Below are 21,362 nucleotides of genomic sequence, written 5' to 3' on the forward strand. Positions count from 1 at the left end.
AAAGTTTCAAACCAGCCATCGCCTATTGCTCTTCTCACAGACCCAGTCTATGGCTTGTCAGGATCTTGATGAATGCAATAATATAAATAATTACCCACAACTTACTCCTGCAGCCCTCACAGCTGCCCTTACAACCACATCTTAATATGGTAATAATTACAGTTCTGCCCAACTCATGATTTGGCTTAGCGAAGTCATAAAGCAGAGGGGAAAAGAAAGGTCTACATATAGCTCCTGCCCTGCAATGATGTGCCTATTTTCTGTCACATGGAAGATCTTGTGCCACATCTGTCCCCAGGAAAGGAGGTAAGGTAAACCTGATTTATTAAAGCACAAACAACTTGCATCCCCTCTCTTTAAGGAGTCAGATGGCCAGCCCTCTCATAGAATTTATTGGGTTGGCTGAATCAGCATAAACATCTTATGTGACCTCTTCAAAAACAGTTTTAAAAATCTAATCTAATTTATATACTTGTATAAGGCCTGAACTTCCTTGAAAGTCAGAATCTGCGAGTGGCTCTTTAGCAAAAGGACTTTTATTTCTAGATCTTTATCTACTGAATTATATAGTAAATGTAATTTTTACCTTGTGCATACATTTTGGAGATACTTAATAGACAAGAGATGTTAGACTATCTGTTTTTCTTTATACCTATATTTTCTTCGATGTCACTGTAGTGAGAAAAGCCAAGCTTTAAAGTAGCATGGTCTTAACTAGGGATCCATTTGTGAGGCTTAAATACACCAGTTATTCTACCACATGACTTTACTTGTGAGGAGAAAACTACAACTGAAGATGAAATACAGACCCAAGAGTAGAGTTTCTGGAGGAGTTTCTTTAAATATCTGAGAGAAATCAAGTCTTTCAGGGAGCGCAATTAGCTTTTAATTATTGATTAAATCATAGAATTATGTACTACTTTTGATGGAGTAGGTCCATCTCCTGTTGAGAAATGACACCAATTTTAGCAGGTATGCCACTGAAATGAATTACTGTAATGTCTCCATTAGCACTAAGGCAGCAAAACTTCATAAACCAATATAACTAGGCTTTTCATTTCAGTACTTAGAATTTGGTCACCTAGACCTCAGTTTGCTCAGCTTTATTTTTCTTCCCATTATTATTAATAAAGGCGTAACTTATCTCAGACTTTTCTCCAGCAGTGTCCAGAAAGGAACAAAACATGTCTGTGTGTCTTTCTGCAAAAGAAAAAATCCTTCCCCGCTGTGAAGACTGAACCATTAAAAAAGGAAAAAGTGGCAGAGTTAGTGCAAGCCATTAAATTTAGGCAGTTTCTGTGTATTTACCAAATCGCCCTGAAACATTCTTGGGCCAATTTTTGCCCACATCTCTATGGATATCCACATCTTACCAGGATTCTGCAGCAAAGTTCCACCCTTTTCTTCTTGCCTTCATACCTTAATGCTCCACAGTTAAGTCTAGGTTTTCATTCAGTCTTATCACAGAGACAGGCTGTTTGGCACTGGGAGTTGTTTTTTTACCAGATGATAAAAGCATCTATCACATTATTTCTCTTATGTGTAGAGTGATAGTAACTGAAAAGGTATACCATGAGTTCAGGTCCAGTGCAGAAGAGAGCAATCAGCTAGACACATCCTTCTTCATAACTTTTCAGACTAGTTGATCATGTTGTGATTAGACACTGGATTTTCCTGCAGTCATTGAAAAAAAGGGGAAAAAAGATCCGTAAGTAAGGAAATGGCCATTGAAGGCATAATGAGTAGGACACACGACTAAAACCAAAACACATAACATTACACAGGCAAAGCTATCCTCTCTGAATGATTTGGTGCATGGCAGAGCCCTGAGCTGACAGGCACACCTTTCCCAAAACGTATGTTGAAGCAAACTAGAACAGAAACTGCAAGCAACAACCAAGGAGGAGATCAGAGATGCAGGAATTCGCCATTGCTCCTTAATGGAAAGTAGCTCGGGAGTGGCAGGAAGCCCCATGTATGTTCTCCCATCAGTTCTAAATGTTTTCCTGATCAGTTGCAAAGCAAGATTCCTGGTTCCCTGACTCCCAAAAATAGCGTGAGATCCCAAACAATGATGGCATGACAGGGCAGAGTGCCAAAACACAGCAGCTTCTATAAAATTCCACATTTAATTTTCTTCTATCTGCCATGCATGTGTGGCCATGCTATCCATTAGGTAATGAGGCTTATGATTTATTTCAATAGTTTTAGCTTTGTTCCTTTCTGTCCAATGGGACTCAATGTCAGCTGCAAGACCCTCTGCAGTGCTTGCTTAGCTTCGTACCTTTCACAAAGCCCTGGTGCAAACTGGTAATGCCAGTAAGTCGTCAGCTGAAAATACGTAGAAGTACTCGCTTGCAACCACCTCCCCCAGAACTGGCCACGGTCTACTGTACTCACCCATGATGAAATCTCGGCCATGCTGTTTTGAAAGAGTGCTCTCAAACTCTGGATTAAGGACGGGCAAAGTGAAAGATGGAGGCTGAGCTCTTGCTGGTTGATAACCACGCCATCAAGCCTCTTAATGTAATGTGCAGCTGGAAACACATTGCTGGCCCACAACCAATTCCTGCTAGGCATTCAAATTAGCAGGCCGGGCAGGTTCCTGGTCACTGCAAGTCCAGCACAAGCCCAAAATAGCAGATTATGTGGCATAGTGACAAATGGCATACACTCAAGGAACGAAGCTGAGTTACCAGAGGGATCAAAAAAAAAAAAAAAAAAAATTAGAAAAATTTCTTCACACTCGTGTTTCCATTTATTGCCTATCACGTGATTCTTAGAGTAATCAGTTGCAGCAATGGTAACCATTCATAAAGCTTTATGTTCTAAACCTGCCAAGCTAGCAACTTGTCAGAAGAGCAAAAAGTACATTCAAGATGAGCTGTGAAAAGCCATGGGGAACACGGGCAAAGCTGAACAGAAGAAGCTGTGGGGGTGGGAGGGAAGAGGAATTCTTGAGACAAAAGTCAAGTCTTTTAGCATGGAAGAAACGTGACACTTTTTGCTTTGCCATCAGCTCCCACTTTCTCCGCAGCCAGCCACGGGCGCCGTGCGCAGCCCGCAGCGCGGAGCCGCTCGGTCTTGCGCTGCCACCTCGTGTTTGCCTGGCAGAACCGCGCCAAAATAAAACAGTCGATGAGTTTTTGCATGTCCAAGCATAATGAGCGTACCCTTTTACTTTTTGTACCGTTTAGTTATGAATGGAAGTATGTCACGTAGAGCTGCAAACTGGATACAAAGCTTTTAAAGTCCTCATTGCAGGAACATACCCTTGACTTGCAATTAAAGAGTTAACAAGGATGAAACAACCCTTTACAAGACTGCAGAAAGCCAGAGAGTAGGAATTATCAGGGCATCCAGTCTTTTCTGGGGGAACTTCAGTGAACTTATTCGTGGTTTGCCTTTTAAAATATTTTAATGTTCTATAGGCAAGACCTCAAAACCAGCCACTGCCACTAAATTTAAGCATTAGCATTTGGGCTTCTATAGTTTTTTGTCGTCGTTTCTTTCTGTATCCCGATCTCGGGGAAAAGAGTTCTTGGAAAGACAAGAACAAGATTTATCTCCCATTCTGGATTCTCCTCCCTTCTCTTAGATCACAGTCAATCTTATTTCAAGAGCTGAGATTATAGAGTTGTTCCAGACATTTAGCAGTTCTGCAATTAACAGAGCATGAGGGGTCTGAACGGAGAATCTGGTGCTTCCAGCACAAATGCCACATAGAAGAAAAACCAGTTCAGATCTTCAGTGGTGGCCAGACTTGTACAGAATACGATTTAATAGCCACCTTCATATTGGCCAGATCCTCCAGCCATGCGGCATAAACTGATCTAGTACAAATTTTAACTCATCTGTCCAAATGTATACCTTGATTTGCTGGGCACCAAGAATAAAAAACAGTCAGCAAAGGTCACAGAACAAGCCTAGCAAGCACTCGCACTCTTGCCTTCCCTCTAGTCTCTTGCAGCTCACTTGGAAAAATTTTCTTCATGCTACTTAAACCAGTTTTAGACTGCCCAGTATAAACAACTACATGACAGAATAGTTGTATTTTGTGTGAGGAGCATTAGTAGTCTGTCATCACACAAACCCCTGCAACCTTTTTTTGTAAACATACCATCACAGTAGACTTACAACAGCATCTGCACTTACCCATTTTAGCTGTGTGCACCAAATGCAGGCTAAAGGAGGGACTTCAGTGAGAATGTTGTAGAGATGCAGGCTCTAAATGAATACGGCAGAGCTGGGCATTACGTGGTTATCACAGTGGTATCACAGCTGTGAGTATTAAGTTCTAAAACACCCAGGGACCAACTGCCACATTACCCTTACCAGTCTTGTGGCTCCCTCTCTGTGGGCCTGTCCAGCACTGCCTGGCTTTCTTGCCTATCTATCTGCCCTTCTGTTTCTCTCTATCCATGACTTTCTGAACAATTTCCAGAGGGTACTGAAGGTCACAGATCCCCCAGCCCTCCCAGGAGTGTGTCCATCACTAGGATAAGGCATCACAGTGTTTGGGGCTATTTTAGCTTTGCAAGCTGGTACTGACACAGACACTGCCTTGGCTGATAGATTTCCATAGGCAGCTGAGGCAGCAAACTTAGTTCTCTTAATAAAACAACATAGAAACTAATTAGTTAAAACCATCTTTAAAAGCAACCTAACCTGAGGCTAGACAAATGTATCTGCTTACACTCGATATTGACATTCAGATAAGTATAGCTGTATCTACATTGACTCAGATATTAATTAGAAGAAATATTTTGATATACTTTGATAGAAAATCATTCTATGTACTGAAACTTAAAGAAAGAGGACTGCTGCAACCTAGGAGGCTTGTGTGAGACATTCTGAAACCACGTACAAAAGCATTCAAACGTGCCAAGGAACATATTCCTCTCCCACACGTTCTCCTCATTTTCTTGCACTGTTCCTTCTTTCTGTAGTCTCACATGCCTCGTCCTAGCCCCTGATGGCTAATAAATGTGCTAGCTGATCCCTTTAACATGGAGAAGTGCACACTATGCAGTCTGTGCTACCAGACTATGCTAAATTGCCAGCTGCTTTTTTGGAATTTAGCTGTTCCTAGGCTTTATGCCAAACAATCCCTGCCCACAGCAGATCCAGCTGCTCAACAGTCCATCCTAATCCATTGCTGCCATTTTTTCCTTGGTGCCCCTTTCATACTCTTGCATACCTTCCTTTTTTTTTTTTTTTTTTTTTTTAAAATCAAATCTGCCTCATGCAGAGGTCTGCATGAAGTCTAAACCCTTTCCCCCCACTTTCTCATTTCTCATCCTGACACTTCCCCTTTTCTTCACCTCCACAGAAGCACATCAGTTTTTCTGTGAATAGGTATTTGGGATTGGGCTCCTAGCGCTTTTTTCTGCCTCCATGAAAGTAACATCCCTTCTGAAACAGGACACTGGTGAAAACCAGCCTTCAGAGGAATGGGAGAATCAGTGATGACAATTTTTTGCCTCCTACAAATGACACAGAGATGGAAGAAGATATGTTTGTTGCCCCTTTGCGAGCCAATAATCGGTCGGGTTTCTCAAGAGAGTCCTGACCGCCGTAGATATGATGAAGCAGCAAAAATGACAGTCTCACTTTACACCTCTGGGAAGAGCCTTCCAGATGAGAATGAAGAGTCTAACCCAAGTCTGAAAAGGAATCAGGAAATCTCATGATGACAATGACTCTAAGGGTAATAAGAAACAAAGGAAAGGGAAAAAAAAGGCATGTCTCTTTACCATACTTTCCACTGCCCAACCAGCTTCTGCAACTAGATTAGAAAGGCAGAATACGAACATCACCTTTAGCTCTCGGCCCCTACCTGGGCTGTAATTCCAGTTCTGCTGTGGACTGTTGATAACTTAGGGGGGTTGGTTGTGAACATCGCCAAGAGCCTAACAGCATATTTTACTGAGCTGATGAACGATACTTTATCCACACCCTCATTGTTCCAATTGAAGGCTGAACAAGCTTTTAGCAAATATTTTTTTACAGAAAGTAAACATTCAATCAGAAGATAGATATATATTCCTACATTACTTAAAATAAGGAAAAAACAAAACAGGCTTCCATCCATATAGCATAAAGCAAAAAAACGTAAAAGTCAGAGACGCAAACTTTTTCTCTTCTCTTACCATTCTAGTGTTGTACCTAAAAGCGGTAACTTAAGAAAACCACAAACCCTAAAAGCCACTATCAGTGATGCCAAATCAGGCATGTAGTTTCACCGGCAGCCTATAGGAAGGTGCAATTCAGAGAATACCTAGAAGGTGCCACAGTCTCTGATGAATTGCCAGCAGCTAACAGAAGGTGCCAGCCACAGCAAAGTGCCCTGTAAAACAGCCAGCAGGCCTTACAGAGTAAGATGGCTTTGTTTCTGCAACTAAAAAACAAATTACATGGTGCCTGAAAACTGGATTCCTTCTTGTTCCAGCTGGTTCCTAAAGTAATGTCAGCAAAGTCCAAAACTGATACCTAGTGGCCGTGCAGCAGATAGCACAAGCGTAACAGCAGGACAAGAACCTGCAAGAGAAAAGTGCTCATGTTCATGGTGGGATCGAAAGGCATCAGATCTGAAGGCCAAAGACTACCTTGCCAGGCAGAACAGATGGAAGAGAAAGCTTGGGCTGACACTTAACAGCAGTGGCACAGTGTGGTCAGTTTTCTTCTGACCTGGCTCTTCAAGCATCGTCAGATGCGCTACTTCATCTCCAGCTCACTTGGGTAGCTGCTTCATCCCGCAACATGACAGTATCTTCAGATATGTGGAGAGAATTGCACACTATTCTGAATCTGCCTCGTTACCCAATTTGTTATTCAGATTAAAGCATCTGGAGTAAGGAACGAGTAAACACCAACTTTTTGCCAACTGATGTGAAGCACGGCAAACCTCTGGCATGTCAGCCTGTAGTAACTACCAGTGCTAAACTAACTAGCAGTAGCTGCAGCTAAAGCCATGCAGGTAACTCACTGCCAGCAGGTTCCCGGGCCTTGGCTGTTCTGGTCATGCTTGAGCTTTCTGCTGTTTGACTCAAGTATTTGCACTAACCAAAAAACCCTTGCCAGCCTAAGCATGAAAAGCATGTGTATACTGGAGATAGCTGATAGCTAGGAATTCTGTCCCTATTGGAGAAAGACAAAACCACAAGGAACTTGCTTTTACAATCTCATTCTTGAGAGCTGTCACTAAATAACCACATGATGACCCACCAAAAAGCATTCACGCTTTCCCCATCCTGAAACGGCAAAAGTTCAGGCCATTCTTTAGATCCAGGTAAGATATATTAAATATAAATATACTTTAAATACCTCCTCCCTGAGCTGTCAATAGCATAGGCTCAACGGTCTTCTCCCTGACAGAGATGTTGGTCTTCTCAATGGAGAGATATTGAGACTAAGACTTTGATAATTGGCTTAATAAAGGCTCATTGTTCACCTGGTGATAACAGGAAGTTAAGGTTCCACTGCTGGATCAAATACTTTATCCCTTGATAAAGCCTTGAGCTGCATTAATTTGAATTCCAGGGTAGAAGCCGTACAGGAAAATAAGCTAAACAACATTTGAGATTAGTAGAAGCTGCCTGAATGTTTACTTCATGTAATTTGGAATAAAGATGCGAACTGTCCTAGTTAGGAAAAGAAATTAAGGGGAAAACGTTTGTGATTATGAAATTGCCAAATCGAGAGTTTCCCTTAGCTTTGAGTTAGCATGCACCTGAATACTGGGAGACTGTTTTAACCTAAAATTTCTGTGTTAAAAAACAAAGGAGGGGAGCAAGGTTTCAAGGACAAGATAAAAGGACAAACTGCCTATGGAATACAAAGCAGTATATACTAAAATGAACAGTTGTTGTTCCTTCTCTCCTTAAATACAGAGACTTGTAATTCCTCAAATATATTACTTTGAAAAGCAGAAATAATCAGTTTCAAGAAAGATAAAAATACTGTTACTGAGAATAATGGGTTATGCAAGCGCTAGCAAGAATTCATTTTTTAAAATTTTGCTCTTTTAATACATACAACATCTTTCAAGTTTCTCCTGCCTATTAAGTATGTTACAGTATTTTAGCACAGGCCATTCACAACGTAAACGTCCACCTACTGACATGTTTAAAAGAAAATTCGCAAGAGATATTTTTAAAACATAAAGTTCTTCAAAATTCTTGCAACATAAAGAGAATTGGGCAGTTACATTTTTTGCCTTTGCAGAGTGTCCTTCTAACCTGACATTTGATTCAGTAAAAAGCCGTATTACTTGTGGGTGCTGTCCATCAAGTAATTTTCAGCTTAGTTAACCAACTGTGACTCTTACTTGCTAAGCTGGTGGAAATCTCGGTGTGCATACCTGTAATTCATTTCAGCCTAGCTTAAATTCACCTCATCTATCTATAGGTAGCTAACTCGTTTTCCTTATGTATGTAGCCTTAATCAGCAAGTAGTACATTACATACCTTGTCCTAGCTAAACATGAGTATATATTAGGTTTTAAGTAAATCTTAAACTTTCTTTGAGGTTTTCTCCAGCATCATCACAAAAACCAGCTTTCATTACACTGGTCCCACTTGGTATATTCTCTTTACTTCAGAAAATCTACTTTAATATCTAGAACCAGGTCCAGCTTGTTTGTTTGTTGACTTTTTTTAAAAAAAACACTGTTACTGGATCCAAGACATTTTAAAACCACTTCACTTAACTAAATCATCAGATTATCAAATCTGATGACTTAGTTAAGAGCAGTGTGTCCCAAAGTCACAGGGTTGGATAAGGTAGGGCTGGTTGATGCAGATTCAATGTACGAGATCAGGTCTCAGATTACCTTGGAGATACCATGCTCAGTCTACAAGGGGAAAAAAGTTCACTCTGCAGCTGTGATAGCTCCTTCTTGTGGAAATTTGCCTTTGTACCGAGAAGCAGCAACCCCCTCCCTTTACTGGGAAAGAACAGCAACTCTCTTAGAAGAAAAGAAAGGAATAGGATGAAGCAATCTCTTGAGTATTAGTGTATTAGAGTATTACTTATGAGTACATGAGTGTTTTTCCCAGCAACCACTAATGAATGGTTGCTGGAAGCTTTTATGTATAAACATTCAATATAATAATCAAAATAATCGTACACTCAGAATAATCATATTAACTAGCTGCTTTGCTTGTTTTTGAGCTCAGAGAAGTGATCTTTAAAGTTTTCCACTGTTTTTGCTAAGTCCTTGGCTGGAAAAAATATCTTTTCCTTGTCCTGTAGGTCAATCTACATCATCAGCCTCTAGAAAAAACAAGAATGTGAATATATTCCTGAAACTGTAACTTCCATAAATATTTGTGTAGCTAATTTTACCACCTTATCCAGCGGGATCTCCAAAAAGCATCTACATCTTTATTTTTTTCGCCTTCATCCCACAAAACTAGGTGAGTGGGGACTTTCAGGTCTGCATCTAAGTACATCTGAAAATCTGCCCTGTTCCTCCTCCGGCAAGTGGGTAGCTTTTTTCTAAGCCTTACTTGCAAGAAACAAATGATCACTACTGAGTTAACTGAATCCATGGCCAGCAGGAGTGTTATATTAGCTGGCAGATTCCATTCCCGAGACTAAATACAGCAACATCTGCAGTCTGGAATGTAGCTGGTGACCCAGCCTCCCAACTCAGCACAGGCGACATTCCCTCCAGGCACTGTACTTTTTCTACACAGAAAAGAGTCAAAGCAACTGATGTTTTAATTAATAGCCATTCACTAGACAAGCTTTTAAGCTAGTCTCCCTCTCTTGTTTTCTTATTTTCTAGAACACTTTTGTATCACACTGTTTTACTACTTCAACAGGTCTGTTCTTGTTCTTCTGTCACTTGCATACATAATATATTTATGAAATGCTTCTCCCTTAAATCACCCTGCAGATAAAGTTCTCGTTACAGCAAATGCAAAGCCATACAATCAGGGCAAACGTCCTAGCAAATATGTCCTGCATGTCCTAGCAAATATGCTCTGCTAGTTTATTGCACACAATTCAACCAATATTTTCAATGCATAAGTAAAAATCATCACATTGATCTCCAGTTATAATATAAATTATGTTGATTAGCTGGTGTAATGCAACTTGACTGCTACCAGGTATATAAATGATAAGCAGCATAGTTCTAGGAATCCTACCAGGGGACATAGCAGTTGTTAAACTATCACATAAAAACATACTTAATATTTCTAAGGGCCAATATAAACTCATCCATCCAGGAATATATCCTTGTATGGATGGGGAAAACCTTAGCTTTGCCCTCAGACTTCAAGCATACTACTTCGGGGTTTTTTTTTTTGTGTGTTAATTCTAACAGATAAACATCATCTTAATGCATTTTGGCGAGTATATGAGAAATTAAGATGTAAGTTCAGGAAGACTTGTCACCACTGCCACAGAAGTCCTACCCTGCCCTTTCCTGTACTGGTACAAGTGTTTGCGTGGCTGTTTGATGAAACAGATGGAACTGGTCTGATCAAGGATAAAACTAATCCAGCAAAATCTCATGAAACAGCACAGAGGATGGTGGTCCCCAAATATGAGCACAAATAATTAATTGTCTAGTTCTGCAGCAAACTTAGTTTTAAGTTTTCAGATTCTCTCAGATAAAACTTAGTATTTATTTAGCCCCACACTGAAAATAGCTTAGGAAGACTAATTAAAATGGCACTTTCTTAAAAAACAAAAACAACAAGCAAAAACATGATTCCTTTTCTCTTTTATTGATACTGCCAATGTGACTACCTTTACGCAGGCAGACTGCCTTCCTACATTAAACATTTTTTTATTAATTTGGAAGTAACGTTTTGCCCTCTATGCCTCCTAAGGTTATCCAATTAACACACAGTTATATTTTTAAAAAGTTTCCACATTTTCTCTTTTACATTTTTCTCTCTCTCTCTCTTTTTTTTTTTTTTTTTTTTTTTTAAGATCTGTGTAAAGGTTACTTGGCAAGAATACATGCATATGACGTTATATGGAGACCAATCCACCACTAAAAGGTAATGCACATAAAACATACAGTACTTCGACATCAATTCAAATAAATACCCACATACAAATGTAGTAATTTTAAATGCAACAATATTTCTTATGAATCAATACTGTAACAGAAGATGGAAATATAAGTCCCCACATCTAGGAATAATAATGCTTTTTTCCAGCAAACAGAAATCTTTTCCCCACTGTCAATATTATTTCAATTTGTACTTTTTTTGAGGAGTGGGAAGGCTCCCCTCCAACAAGTACCAATTTAATCATTCATATGAGCCTCAACAAACAGTCGAGAGACAGGTACAGCTTGTTGATGCACTTTCCATTTCTGTTTCCTGAAATTACAATGATTAGATACAACATGCAAGAGAAGATATCAATGTTTTGTTGTTCACATTTGCAAACAATACTACGGTTAACTGCATCCACCACCATACAAAGCTAACATAACATCAATATTCCTGATACATCCTCTGTACTGTTACCACAAATGTGTTAATACATCTTGCTCATTTGTTCAACATGAGTCCATTTGGTTCCCAAAGTGTATTCAGGTTTGTTATGGTTTGTTTTTTTTTGTGGATTTTTTTTTTTTCCTCTATACCCCTGAATTTGCAAGGATTTGCATGATGAAATATCGTTGACTAACAGAATTTTTTACAATTCCTTGAATATATAATCTCTCTAGTAAGACTACCCATTAAAAATGTGCGAAAGGGGAGTTCACTTTGCACTTATTGCTCCATGTCTCTAGTAAATTCCAAAACAGCCATTCCATTTCTCCTAAGTTACAGGACTTGACTAAGCTATTCTAAGAGTCTCCCTTAAAATGATTAAAGGCACTACTGGCAATAATTAATGACAGAAAGGCGCTGATATATAACACCCTATCATTGACAACTTTAGAATTTTTCTTTCTAAATGTACCATAATTTGGCACAATAAAATGAAAAAGTAACAAAACAATTCCAATTTGGAATTTAACTGGTATAGTTGTATAAAATTCTGTTAATCAATAATACTTCAACTTCCTAAAACCCAGGAATTCTGGAATTTATAGGTAATACTACTTAATATTTTTCAAGTGCCTATTACTGTTTTAACCAGAGCAAAGTCAAGTTTTCTTCTTGTTACATTGAACTATTCCTAAGAATAATAATATAATATGAAAAAAACCCCAGAATTTGAATACCCTGGATTTCTTAATGAACGTGGCAGTTTAAAAAAAAAAAAAAAATCGGTAATTTAAACATATAAAACTTAACATTTTATAATAATAAAAAAAGCTGCTGAAGCACAGCACACAGTTTAGCAGAGCTCCTGTCTTCTGTTGAAACTCATTTCTAATCACAATCTAGAGCCCCCGCCAAATCTCTGCCACATGCTGATACATAATTCAAAAATCACAAGCCCAAACTGGAGAGAAACTATGAGCACAAACCACTGCATTTATATAAACTCTTCTACGTAAGGAATTAAAGAAGCTAAAGAAAAATATCAAAATATCAAAAGTGCACAGGTTTAACAATCAGATAAAAAAATGAGCATCTGCAATGAAATAAGAAATTCCCCCATCCGAACATTTCTAGTAGATCATAAACTACTATGGTGATCATTACATTTGAAGTAGGTTTCTTCAGCACTTGTAAGTTTTCTTACTGCAGCAGCACTTATAGGTAAAGCTTGTTTGTTTTATAGCTTCAGACATAAAAGTAAAGTTTCAGGTAGTATATAGGAAAAGGTGTTTTCAAAAGTTAGGATCAGGTCAGTGGTTTCCATTCTTTGTGCAATGGGCTACCACTTTTACCCATAATGAAAGAGGCTAAGAAATGCTGTTGCACTGTTGGAAAGGACTTCTCCAGGGACTACTCTACAGCTGAAAAATGGAAAAATAAAATAGCATTAGAAAAAAAAGAAATCCGTGTTTATTTCTCAATTAAAGAACTGAAAACTTAAAACAACGTGCTGCAAAAGCAGGTTAGTTGGTTGAGGGTGTCTGTTAGATTACTGGGGTAGAAGCAGCCATTTTAGCTCACAGATGCTTTCCAAGCCAATGAAACGATGCTTTATGGGTTTAGCCTGGAAGCAACAGCTTTGCAGAAAGAAGGTTTCTTACAAGTACTGAATAAAGCTTTGCTGTTCAAGCACAAGTTAACAGCAATGAATGTGCAAGAAACTTTTTCAGTGAAGTTTTAGGTTCTCCAGAAACATGCAGGTCAGTATGTCATGCAGGCCAATGCAGAGAATATCATTCAGAAGAAGAGCCTGCTTGCAGAGGTAGGTGATGGCTTTAGGAATTTTCCATGCTTTATCTCAACCCATTGAAAGTGATATGAAAGATTGAAGAGCAAATATATGTTTCAAGAAATTGTTAATCAAGAATTACAGGACTCAATCTGAAATATTATCTAAAAATGCAAACAGCAGGATCAAGTCACCTTACCACCACTCATTTCTTTTTATAACAGGTGCTAAAAGAAGTTAAACCGTAACCTTGACAAGCTCAAACAAGCAGTCAGGTTTTTTGGCTTTTTTTTTTTTTAAAGATCCACAGAAATGAATGAAGATGGAAATGACTACTAAGACTACTGGACTAATAGCAAAATTGTTCATCCTTGGAACTGAAAGTGTGAGCTGAGACTGACAGTAACAGTCGCCGTCTGGTAACACTGAAATCTTTATAGAAAGTTCGAGATAATCTGGGAAAAAACTAACAATGAATTCAATTAGTTTCTCCAATTTACCTTTTTGTCATTAGTATTTTGCAAAAATACTGCCACTAGAGACATGGAAGCAGTGAAAACTGTATTAAAGCTCCCTACCACAGTGGAAGCAAAATTGTAACTGTTTCTATCAGAGCAAAGAAAGTTAGCACTCAAATACCTGCTTTTACAAAGTATTTATATTACACTTAATGCAGGAATGAGAAGAATAAAGGCCTTTTGGAAGATTGTGCAGCAAAGAAGAGAAAGCAGGATTGAAAATTGTTAAAAGATGTCTTGCTTCTAAATTATCAAACCTGCTATTTAGCAATATTAAAGCTCAAATTCAGGAGAATTCAGTGTTTCCTAAAAAAAAGTAATAACAGACACACAGGGCCTAGTTTCTACAGCCAGAATTGCTATTTGTTTAAACCTCTCAGGCAGTGATGTTTGATGAACATATTAGACTTAAATCACTTGGTGCGTTTTTTTTTTTTGCTCCTCTCAATATTGGTAAATGCAATTCTGGCACTGGACTATGGCATTCTGATGTTTCCCAGCTTTGTAGCAAGCTACAGTTCCATTTGTTTAAAGTCTCACTGTATGAATTTAAAAGTCATTTCCCCCCGCCTAATATCTGGGAAGCCAAAATCCCATGTGGTTTCCCCTCACTGGGAAACAAGCTGTGCTCCTTATTACCTTATATTAGCACTGTAATATCTCCTGACTACTTATAGGCAGAGCGGCAGTGCACAGGAAGCAAGCTGCTGATCATCTATAAGAAATGGTAGTGAGATGAGGCAGTACCACACCAGGAATATTAGAATGGCTTTGCAAAACATCGCTATCAAGCAGACAACTGTGCAGTCTCGCGTTGCTTTTAGTAATACTATAGGCATACAAAATTATTGAAAGTACAAAATGAACAGGGCTTTACATTAAAATAAAGTTTGAGGCTAGGCACTTCAAAAGTCTGGTTTAAAGAAAAAAGTGTGCCTTGTTGTGCTCCACAAATTTTCCATGATTTTAGAAACAACATTTTCAATCTTTTTCTTTTATATAGGCACCAATTACGAAGTACACTTTTATCAAACATATTGTAATTAAGTGGCTAAAAAGGCCTCTTAAAAGTTCAATAGCAAACAAAGGTTTATTTGTTTTTAAAGATTAATACATATACTAAGCTACTTCATAAATAATTATTAGCAGGATGATCTGGTTCAATTTCCTGTGCCTATAATGTAGAGCCCTGTGAAACGTGTGCTTGCATAAGGAATGCAATTTCTTTTGTGTATTTTAAAAAAAGTGATCAGAGCTCTGAAATACTATCCTATTTAGATTAATACTGAAAGCTGAGAAAACCTGTTTCGTGACTGACAATACTAGACCATAGTCACATTAATTCTAACATACAAGTTATGTGGCTACAGTAATATATAAAACAGATTCTTTTCAAAATGTTACGCTTGCAAGGAGCAACATGACACCACAAAGATCCTTTCAGGACTTGACACTTTTCCACAGCATAACTTCTTAAAGTGGAACTGTCTGGCAGGTAGGATCACAATTCTTAATTTTTTAATTTTTTTATCAGATGGGGTATATATTGCATATTTTTAATATAAATGTGCAAGTTTCTTCTGGTTAACCCTCTGAAGAGAAGGAAGCAGAGTGTAAATAATGTACCCTACCAAGTTTTTTTCTAGCTTTTATAGCCTGTAAAAGCTTTAGGCCTTTGGTCAGTGGTGATATGACAGCAAGTTCTTAATATGTGCCACAACAGGCAAATTAATTTTGGATCCAGTTTCAAAATGCTCTGCATTTTTAAGACATACCTCTAATTTTAACACTTGCTGTTCACCACTTAAGCCACAATAACAAGGAAGGTTTTCTGTTTGTTTCTGCCTGTGAAAGCATTTATTGAATTATGCTGCAACCCTGGAGAAAGGATCACATTTGTGCTATACAAACTACAGTTAGTAGCACCAGATATAGTATATCTGGTGTACTCTTTCAACACTTAACCATAAACAGCAAAACCCATACATGTTAATTGTGGTAAAAGCTAATTCCTTTCCACTATTAACTTGTTAATAGTGTCCCCATACTTATGAATTAGTTACAGTTAAGACCACCATAATACAATTTGTATTACCTGGTTCAACAACATACTAGTACAAGTCAACTCACTGCGACATTAGATAGTGGGGATTTACGCTGGCAGTTACAGCATAAAAGAAGATGCATAATATGATTTTTCTACACACCTGTCCTAGTCACAATAGATTTTATATTTCTCACTACAAAAAACTTGGTTGTTAAGGACAGATCCTTCAGACCTGTCTCCGCAGGACCGAATATGACTTACACTAGGGTTACTGCTCTTGGCTTTGGAAGCAGATTTTGTGCGCACCCTTTTGGACTGCTCATGGTCTAGCTCCAAATGTTCCAGGCGCTGGGTCAGTGCCAGTTTCTGCTGGATAGCCATCCGAAGCAAGGAATTCAGAGTCTTCTTCTCATCCTCAGCTGCTGCAAGCTGCCGCTGCATTTCATCCAGCTGTGTGACATATTCGTCACATCTGCAATGAAATATACCAATCTTTAGCAATCCTGTTTCCATCTATAAAACGTAAATCCCTTGCGTCCGGCCAATATTAGCAGTGATAGCTTTGCGGTTGCTTGCATACATGCTCTTAAATAGGAACTTCAAACCAACCTGTAGAAAATCACAATTACTTTTCACTGGGGTTCTTACAATCCCACACTCAGCACCTACATTCACACCTTTCAAGATGTAGTATAATTAACACCATCCTTAGATAATGGAAGCGTGGAGTCTGATATCAAAGTACTCATGTCTAAAGATTAGTAAGATGTCCTTCCACAGTGAGTAGGCACAATACAGTCAAGTTACTTTTGTCTGTACTTACAGACAGACCACAATGGTTCTGAAGCTTTAGGCTGGAAACGCAGCCTGAGGGGAACAGTAGGATGCTGTAAAGTGGCTATTAATACCACTTGATGAGCATCTGAACATCAGTTTGTTACTTTACACATGGAGTCCAAATAACAAATTTCCAGTGATGACTGAAAAGCATTGTTAAAAATAAGCATCTTTCATAATTCTACTTTAAGTTACTCCAATTCCTAATGTAAAAATTCTATAAATGGTGTTTTATTACTGTTTTCTCTATAGCAAGTGGCCTTTATATAATTGTTTTCACCAACAAAATTACTTTTAAAACAATTAAAACAGAGGAACTGAGTGTTACTGGGAAGGCTGTGGGGGAAGGTGTATGAATGCCTGCAAGCCGTTTCATCTACTGTCATTTGCACTGAGCTTGGAAGCTGCTTAACTTTCACAGTGCATCTTGAACAATTTAAAACATTAACGTAGATGTGTATTTACCGCTCACAAAAGACCAATTATGCATATGGATAGAAAAATAAATATTCATAGGTACCAGCTGGAATTTACAACAGCCACATCTATAAAATATAGCTTCTTCATAAAAGCAAAAATATTGGCAGAGAAGTTCCTTTTAACATCAAAATGGAAAAGTCCCTGACTTTACGGGACATTTATCATCATTAAGTAATATAAAGCAGACTGGAAAAAACCCCACCACAGAACAAACTACATTCACATGCAGATTCATCAGCTGCGCTTACACTATCAAGTCCTGAATTCTGCTCTCCCTGACTTCCAATAGCAGGATTAGGCCTATATTCCTATTATATTTGCTTGGGAAGAGAAAAAAGGGAAGGAAAACCCCAGAATTTTATTTTTTAATACATATAGAGATTAAACAATAACCCAGAAATATTCATATAAAACCTGCATGAACTACACCTGCAACATAGCTTAGCATACCAGCAGGTTTTGAGTTTAGGGCCACTATGTGAGCGGGAATTTATCCACCCAAATCTCTGTGCATGCTGCTCTTGAGGTCACAGTCTCTCTCATACTGTGGGGCACAGTGGAAACCCAGTGTGTGAGGGTTTCTCTTTAAAACAAAAACCAAACAAGCAAAACAAAACCAGGAACCTTACGTCTGCTAGAAGCCTAGCACCCACCTACCTTCTTCTCTTCATAGCTAGATGGACCTTACAAGGCAAAACCAATCCACATACCTCAGCGAGTGGAAGCAGACCAAGGGCCAGATCTTACCCAATTTACTACTAGCGCTGGAGAAGAACAGACTGAAATGGCCCTAGGAATTCTGAAAAGATGAAAATAAATCTTGTGGGCACAACAGCCTCTTATGGAAGGTGACACTAGCTCCAAAGTGAGGGCACGGCTACAGAAATTAATAGCTCCCAGCATCACTGCGAACCCCGTGCCCTGTTGCTCTAGACTGTCAGAGGTGTTTTTTCTTCACTTGGGGTGGGAGCAAGGCACAGACTGGAGATAACTGGGAGGCCGGAGGGCTATGGGGTTTCCCTCCAGTTTTCAAATGCACTTATGACATTTAAGGTGAAAAGCGCAAGCCTGGTTCTATCACGAGGCCTCAAACCCGATTCCGCCAACGCTCCGCTACTGCAGACAGGGGAATGTCCAGAAAGTGTTACCAGTTCCTTGAGGAATGCATTGTGATTGCTTCGGCAAATTACGACCTGGCACTGGAGTGACTGTCCCCATTACCTTGTTTCGTTCTCAGCATAACCCTGCCAAGAGATTTGGGCAAGGTGAAATGATGGGGAGGTTTTTCACCCCCCTTTTCCAGCTCCTTTCTTGTGAAACAAAACGTATCCGCTCTTTTTGCACAGAACAGGAAGTTAATTTAGCCCCAACATTTTCAGCTCAGTAAAGCTGTGTCAAGATTGCTGCAGTCTGTCTGTGCCTTTGACTTCCACCAGAGAAGTGCTAATCAAAGCCAGCCAAGGCAGGAGTGGCAGATTTCTCCCTGACTCCACCACCCCATTTATTTAAAAAAAGAAACAAACAAAAAACAAAAAACAAAAAAAAAAAGAGAGATGATGAAAAGAAACCAAAACCACTATAGTAAAGCAGAGTAGGGATTTCCCACACAGTCTTGCTAACGTCCCTTAATCCTCTTCTCTAAACATTTTTGGTATTACTCAAATGCCTCTTGATCAAACAGAGTCAGTTGTGCCAACCTGATAGCTGACTGGTAACACAGACAGATGCTTGTCAGAGTCTAGAAGGCAGTAAAGTCATTTGCAGGTGAGCCAAGCTGCAATTAAAGCCATGATTTTGACTCCAAAACGTTATTGTAGCAAGTCATTATCTCATCAAGCTTTCTGGTAGCACAAAGGTTTAAAACGTCAAATGACTGTCTTAGAAATTACAAGGCATTCACTATTTCAAAATATGTAAATTAGCTTTTTTTTTTCCTCCCATGAAACTCTAGGCAGGGAGTTTTTCCTTCCTTCCAAAAGGAAGTGTTATCAGTAGCATACATGCAGTTTTTACTGCACCTGAGTAACTATTCTCTCATATATAGGAGAGGACTGGGGAGAGGCAGGAGTGTTAACTACTATGACTACACCCAGCCATGCATCCTGAACCTGTTTTCCTGACCTTTAAGTCAAATGAAATGATATAGCCTCAAAACCAAACCTTCTCCTGGTGCAAGCATGGCTGTCTGGGGTCAGAGGAACACTACGCGATGCAAAATACTGCAGTTGTTCACTGGAACAGAACCGGTGAGGGCTGAAAAGTTTGCTAGAAGTGAATGTAGACGTCGCGTGCGCAGGTGGACTGGGATCTGCCCTACTTCCTTCTTTCCTGCTGTTCACCGACTCCCAATTTGATTTTCTCAAAAAAAAGTTAGCATTCCTAAGCATACAAGACACAGCCACTAGCACTACTTTGCATTAAGCTAAAGCTAGTAGTAGCAGCTACGGCAGCATATTTTTGTGATATGTTTATCTACATTTTCGCTGCTTTGCAGATATAACAAAAAAAGATCCTTCTCTTTTACAATTTCATTTGCCATGTGCTGCGTTACTTCCCAGCTGTATATGCAATGCAAAAGTCATTAGAAGGTCAGAACAGAAAATGTCTTTGTTTTTAAAACACCTTAGAAAGAAAATAATTGAGCTTTCATGCTTTAAAGAAGAATGTGAAATTAGCATAAGCCTGTTGTACATTTACACATTCACAGTTTTAAGTGGATAGTAAACAGAAGGCTTTGATGTTGCCTATTTTCTTATGACTGGTAATTAACAACAAAAAAAGAGCTTAAGGAAACATCAACTAGATGTTTAAAAACACCACCAGCTACAACAAATAGCTACACAGAGGAAATAATTATCCTGAATGTTACATATAATGATGAGAAATAAAAACTAAATCCTCTAAAACACTATCTGAAGCCAAATTATTGAAAAATGTTAACAGGTTGTCTCAGTTTCAAAAGCTGCATGCCACTACTTCCCACAAATGCCAGTTGTGCCTTAGTTCTACATACCATTTTACTTAAGCTTTAGCATGTACTATACTTAACGTTTATAGCTAAATTCACTGCTGAATCAAGATCTGTTCTGGGAAAAAAAGTGGGTATAATTGTACTTTTTCCTCCTCCTCCGCTATCAATATGAGGACCATATGACAACTTCCAAGAAAGCACGACAGATGTGACTGCAAGAAGCCTCTTGAGAGAAGCATCAACTACTTTCGCTTCTACCTCGAGGGATTAAATTGTCATCTTACATATGAAATTAAAACATGGAGGATTAAACCCACAGTTTTTTGGCTTTATTAAAAACTGGGAAACATATTAGCAGAGAAGCAGTTAAAATGACATGTAAAGGAGCATTGACTGCATTCGGCTATAAGGGGTATTAGCCACCTACTATTTCAAACTGAATCTTTATATTAGAAGTTAATATTAAAACTGAATTTTAACACCTTCCTCCCACCTCCCCCTTACCTCAGCCCCTGGTGAAAAACAGCTCATCTGCAGACAAAGTGACAATTTTGTATTACCAAAGGAAGAAGATTATGGCAGTAATAAAGCTACGGCATCTCCTTTCACGAGGTGACCTTCCGCTCTGCGTTATGTGGCAAATGCAAGGGAGCCCCATGATGTACCAGAGCTGTGCTCCTCAGCACCAAGGGTGATTTAGAGCCAGTCTCTACACGACTTGGATTTTTAAGTGGAAGAACCCAGAAGGTTGTTACTAGGGACTGACAGCACAACACAGGCATGCCTTCAGAAACCAGATCGTAACCATAATCTCACCCAGTTTGAGCTGGTCTCCTCTGAAGGAACTCACGCTGGATAGAGTTTTGCACATCCATAAAACCAAATACACTTGTTTTTTAAAAAGTTGTTGAAGTGGAAATATTAAAAATCCGAACCCCACATAAGCATGCTCCAGGCTGGCAAGTTTGCCATGGGCTCTAGTCCAAGTGCAGCTGCACCAGAATGGGCACAGACCTGACTGCAGGACAAGGCCCTCCGCTAGGTCAGCGCCTTTTAAGCATTTTTAGGAAGTATACTAAGCCCATACTAAGCTGTAAACTTAGATCCCAACAGATCCCAACTCCAGTAATGTGTTCTTTAAGAACCCCTGAAGAAAAAAATAAATCACAATTCCTAGAGAAGGCAGAGGAACATCCCAGATTTCACCGATTTAGGATTATAGATAAGCAAGTTCAAGGGCATATGTAGGGAA

The 21,362-nt window shown here is 39.0% G+C and overlaps 1 protein-coding gene across 1 annotated transcript in view; it reads right to left on the reverse strand.

The window, feature by feature from the left end:
* Positions 1–15,698: 15,698 nt before the first annotated feature.
* The window catches only part of BICD2 (bicaudal D homolog 2 (Drosophila)), a 41,365-nt gene continuing 35,701 nt past the window's right edge, over positions 15,699–21,362 (reverse strand). The window contains exon 6 of the mRNA XM_010294311.1: positions 15,699–16,294. Within this exon, the coding sequence (XP_010292613.1) occupies positions 15,988–16,294 (307 nt within the window). The 3' untranslated portion in view covers positions 15,699–15,987. The remainder of the gene's footprint in view (positions 16,295–21,362) is intronic.

The sequence above is a fragment of the Phaethon lepturus genome, unplaced genomic scaffold, assembly GCF_000687285.1.
Source record: "Phaethon lepturus isolate BGI_N335 unplaced genomic scaffold, ASM68728v1 scaffold3129, whole genome shotgun sequence".
Classification (NCBI taxonomy): Eukaryota; Metazoa; Chordata; class Aves; order Phaethontiformes; family Phaethontidae; genus Phaethon; species Phaethon lepturus.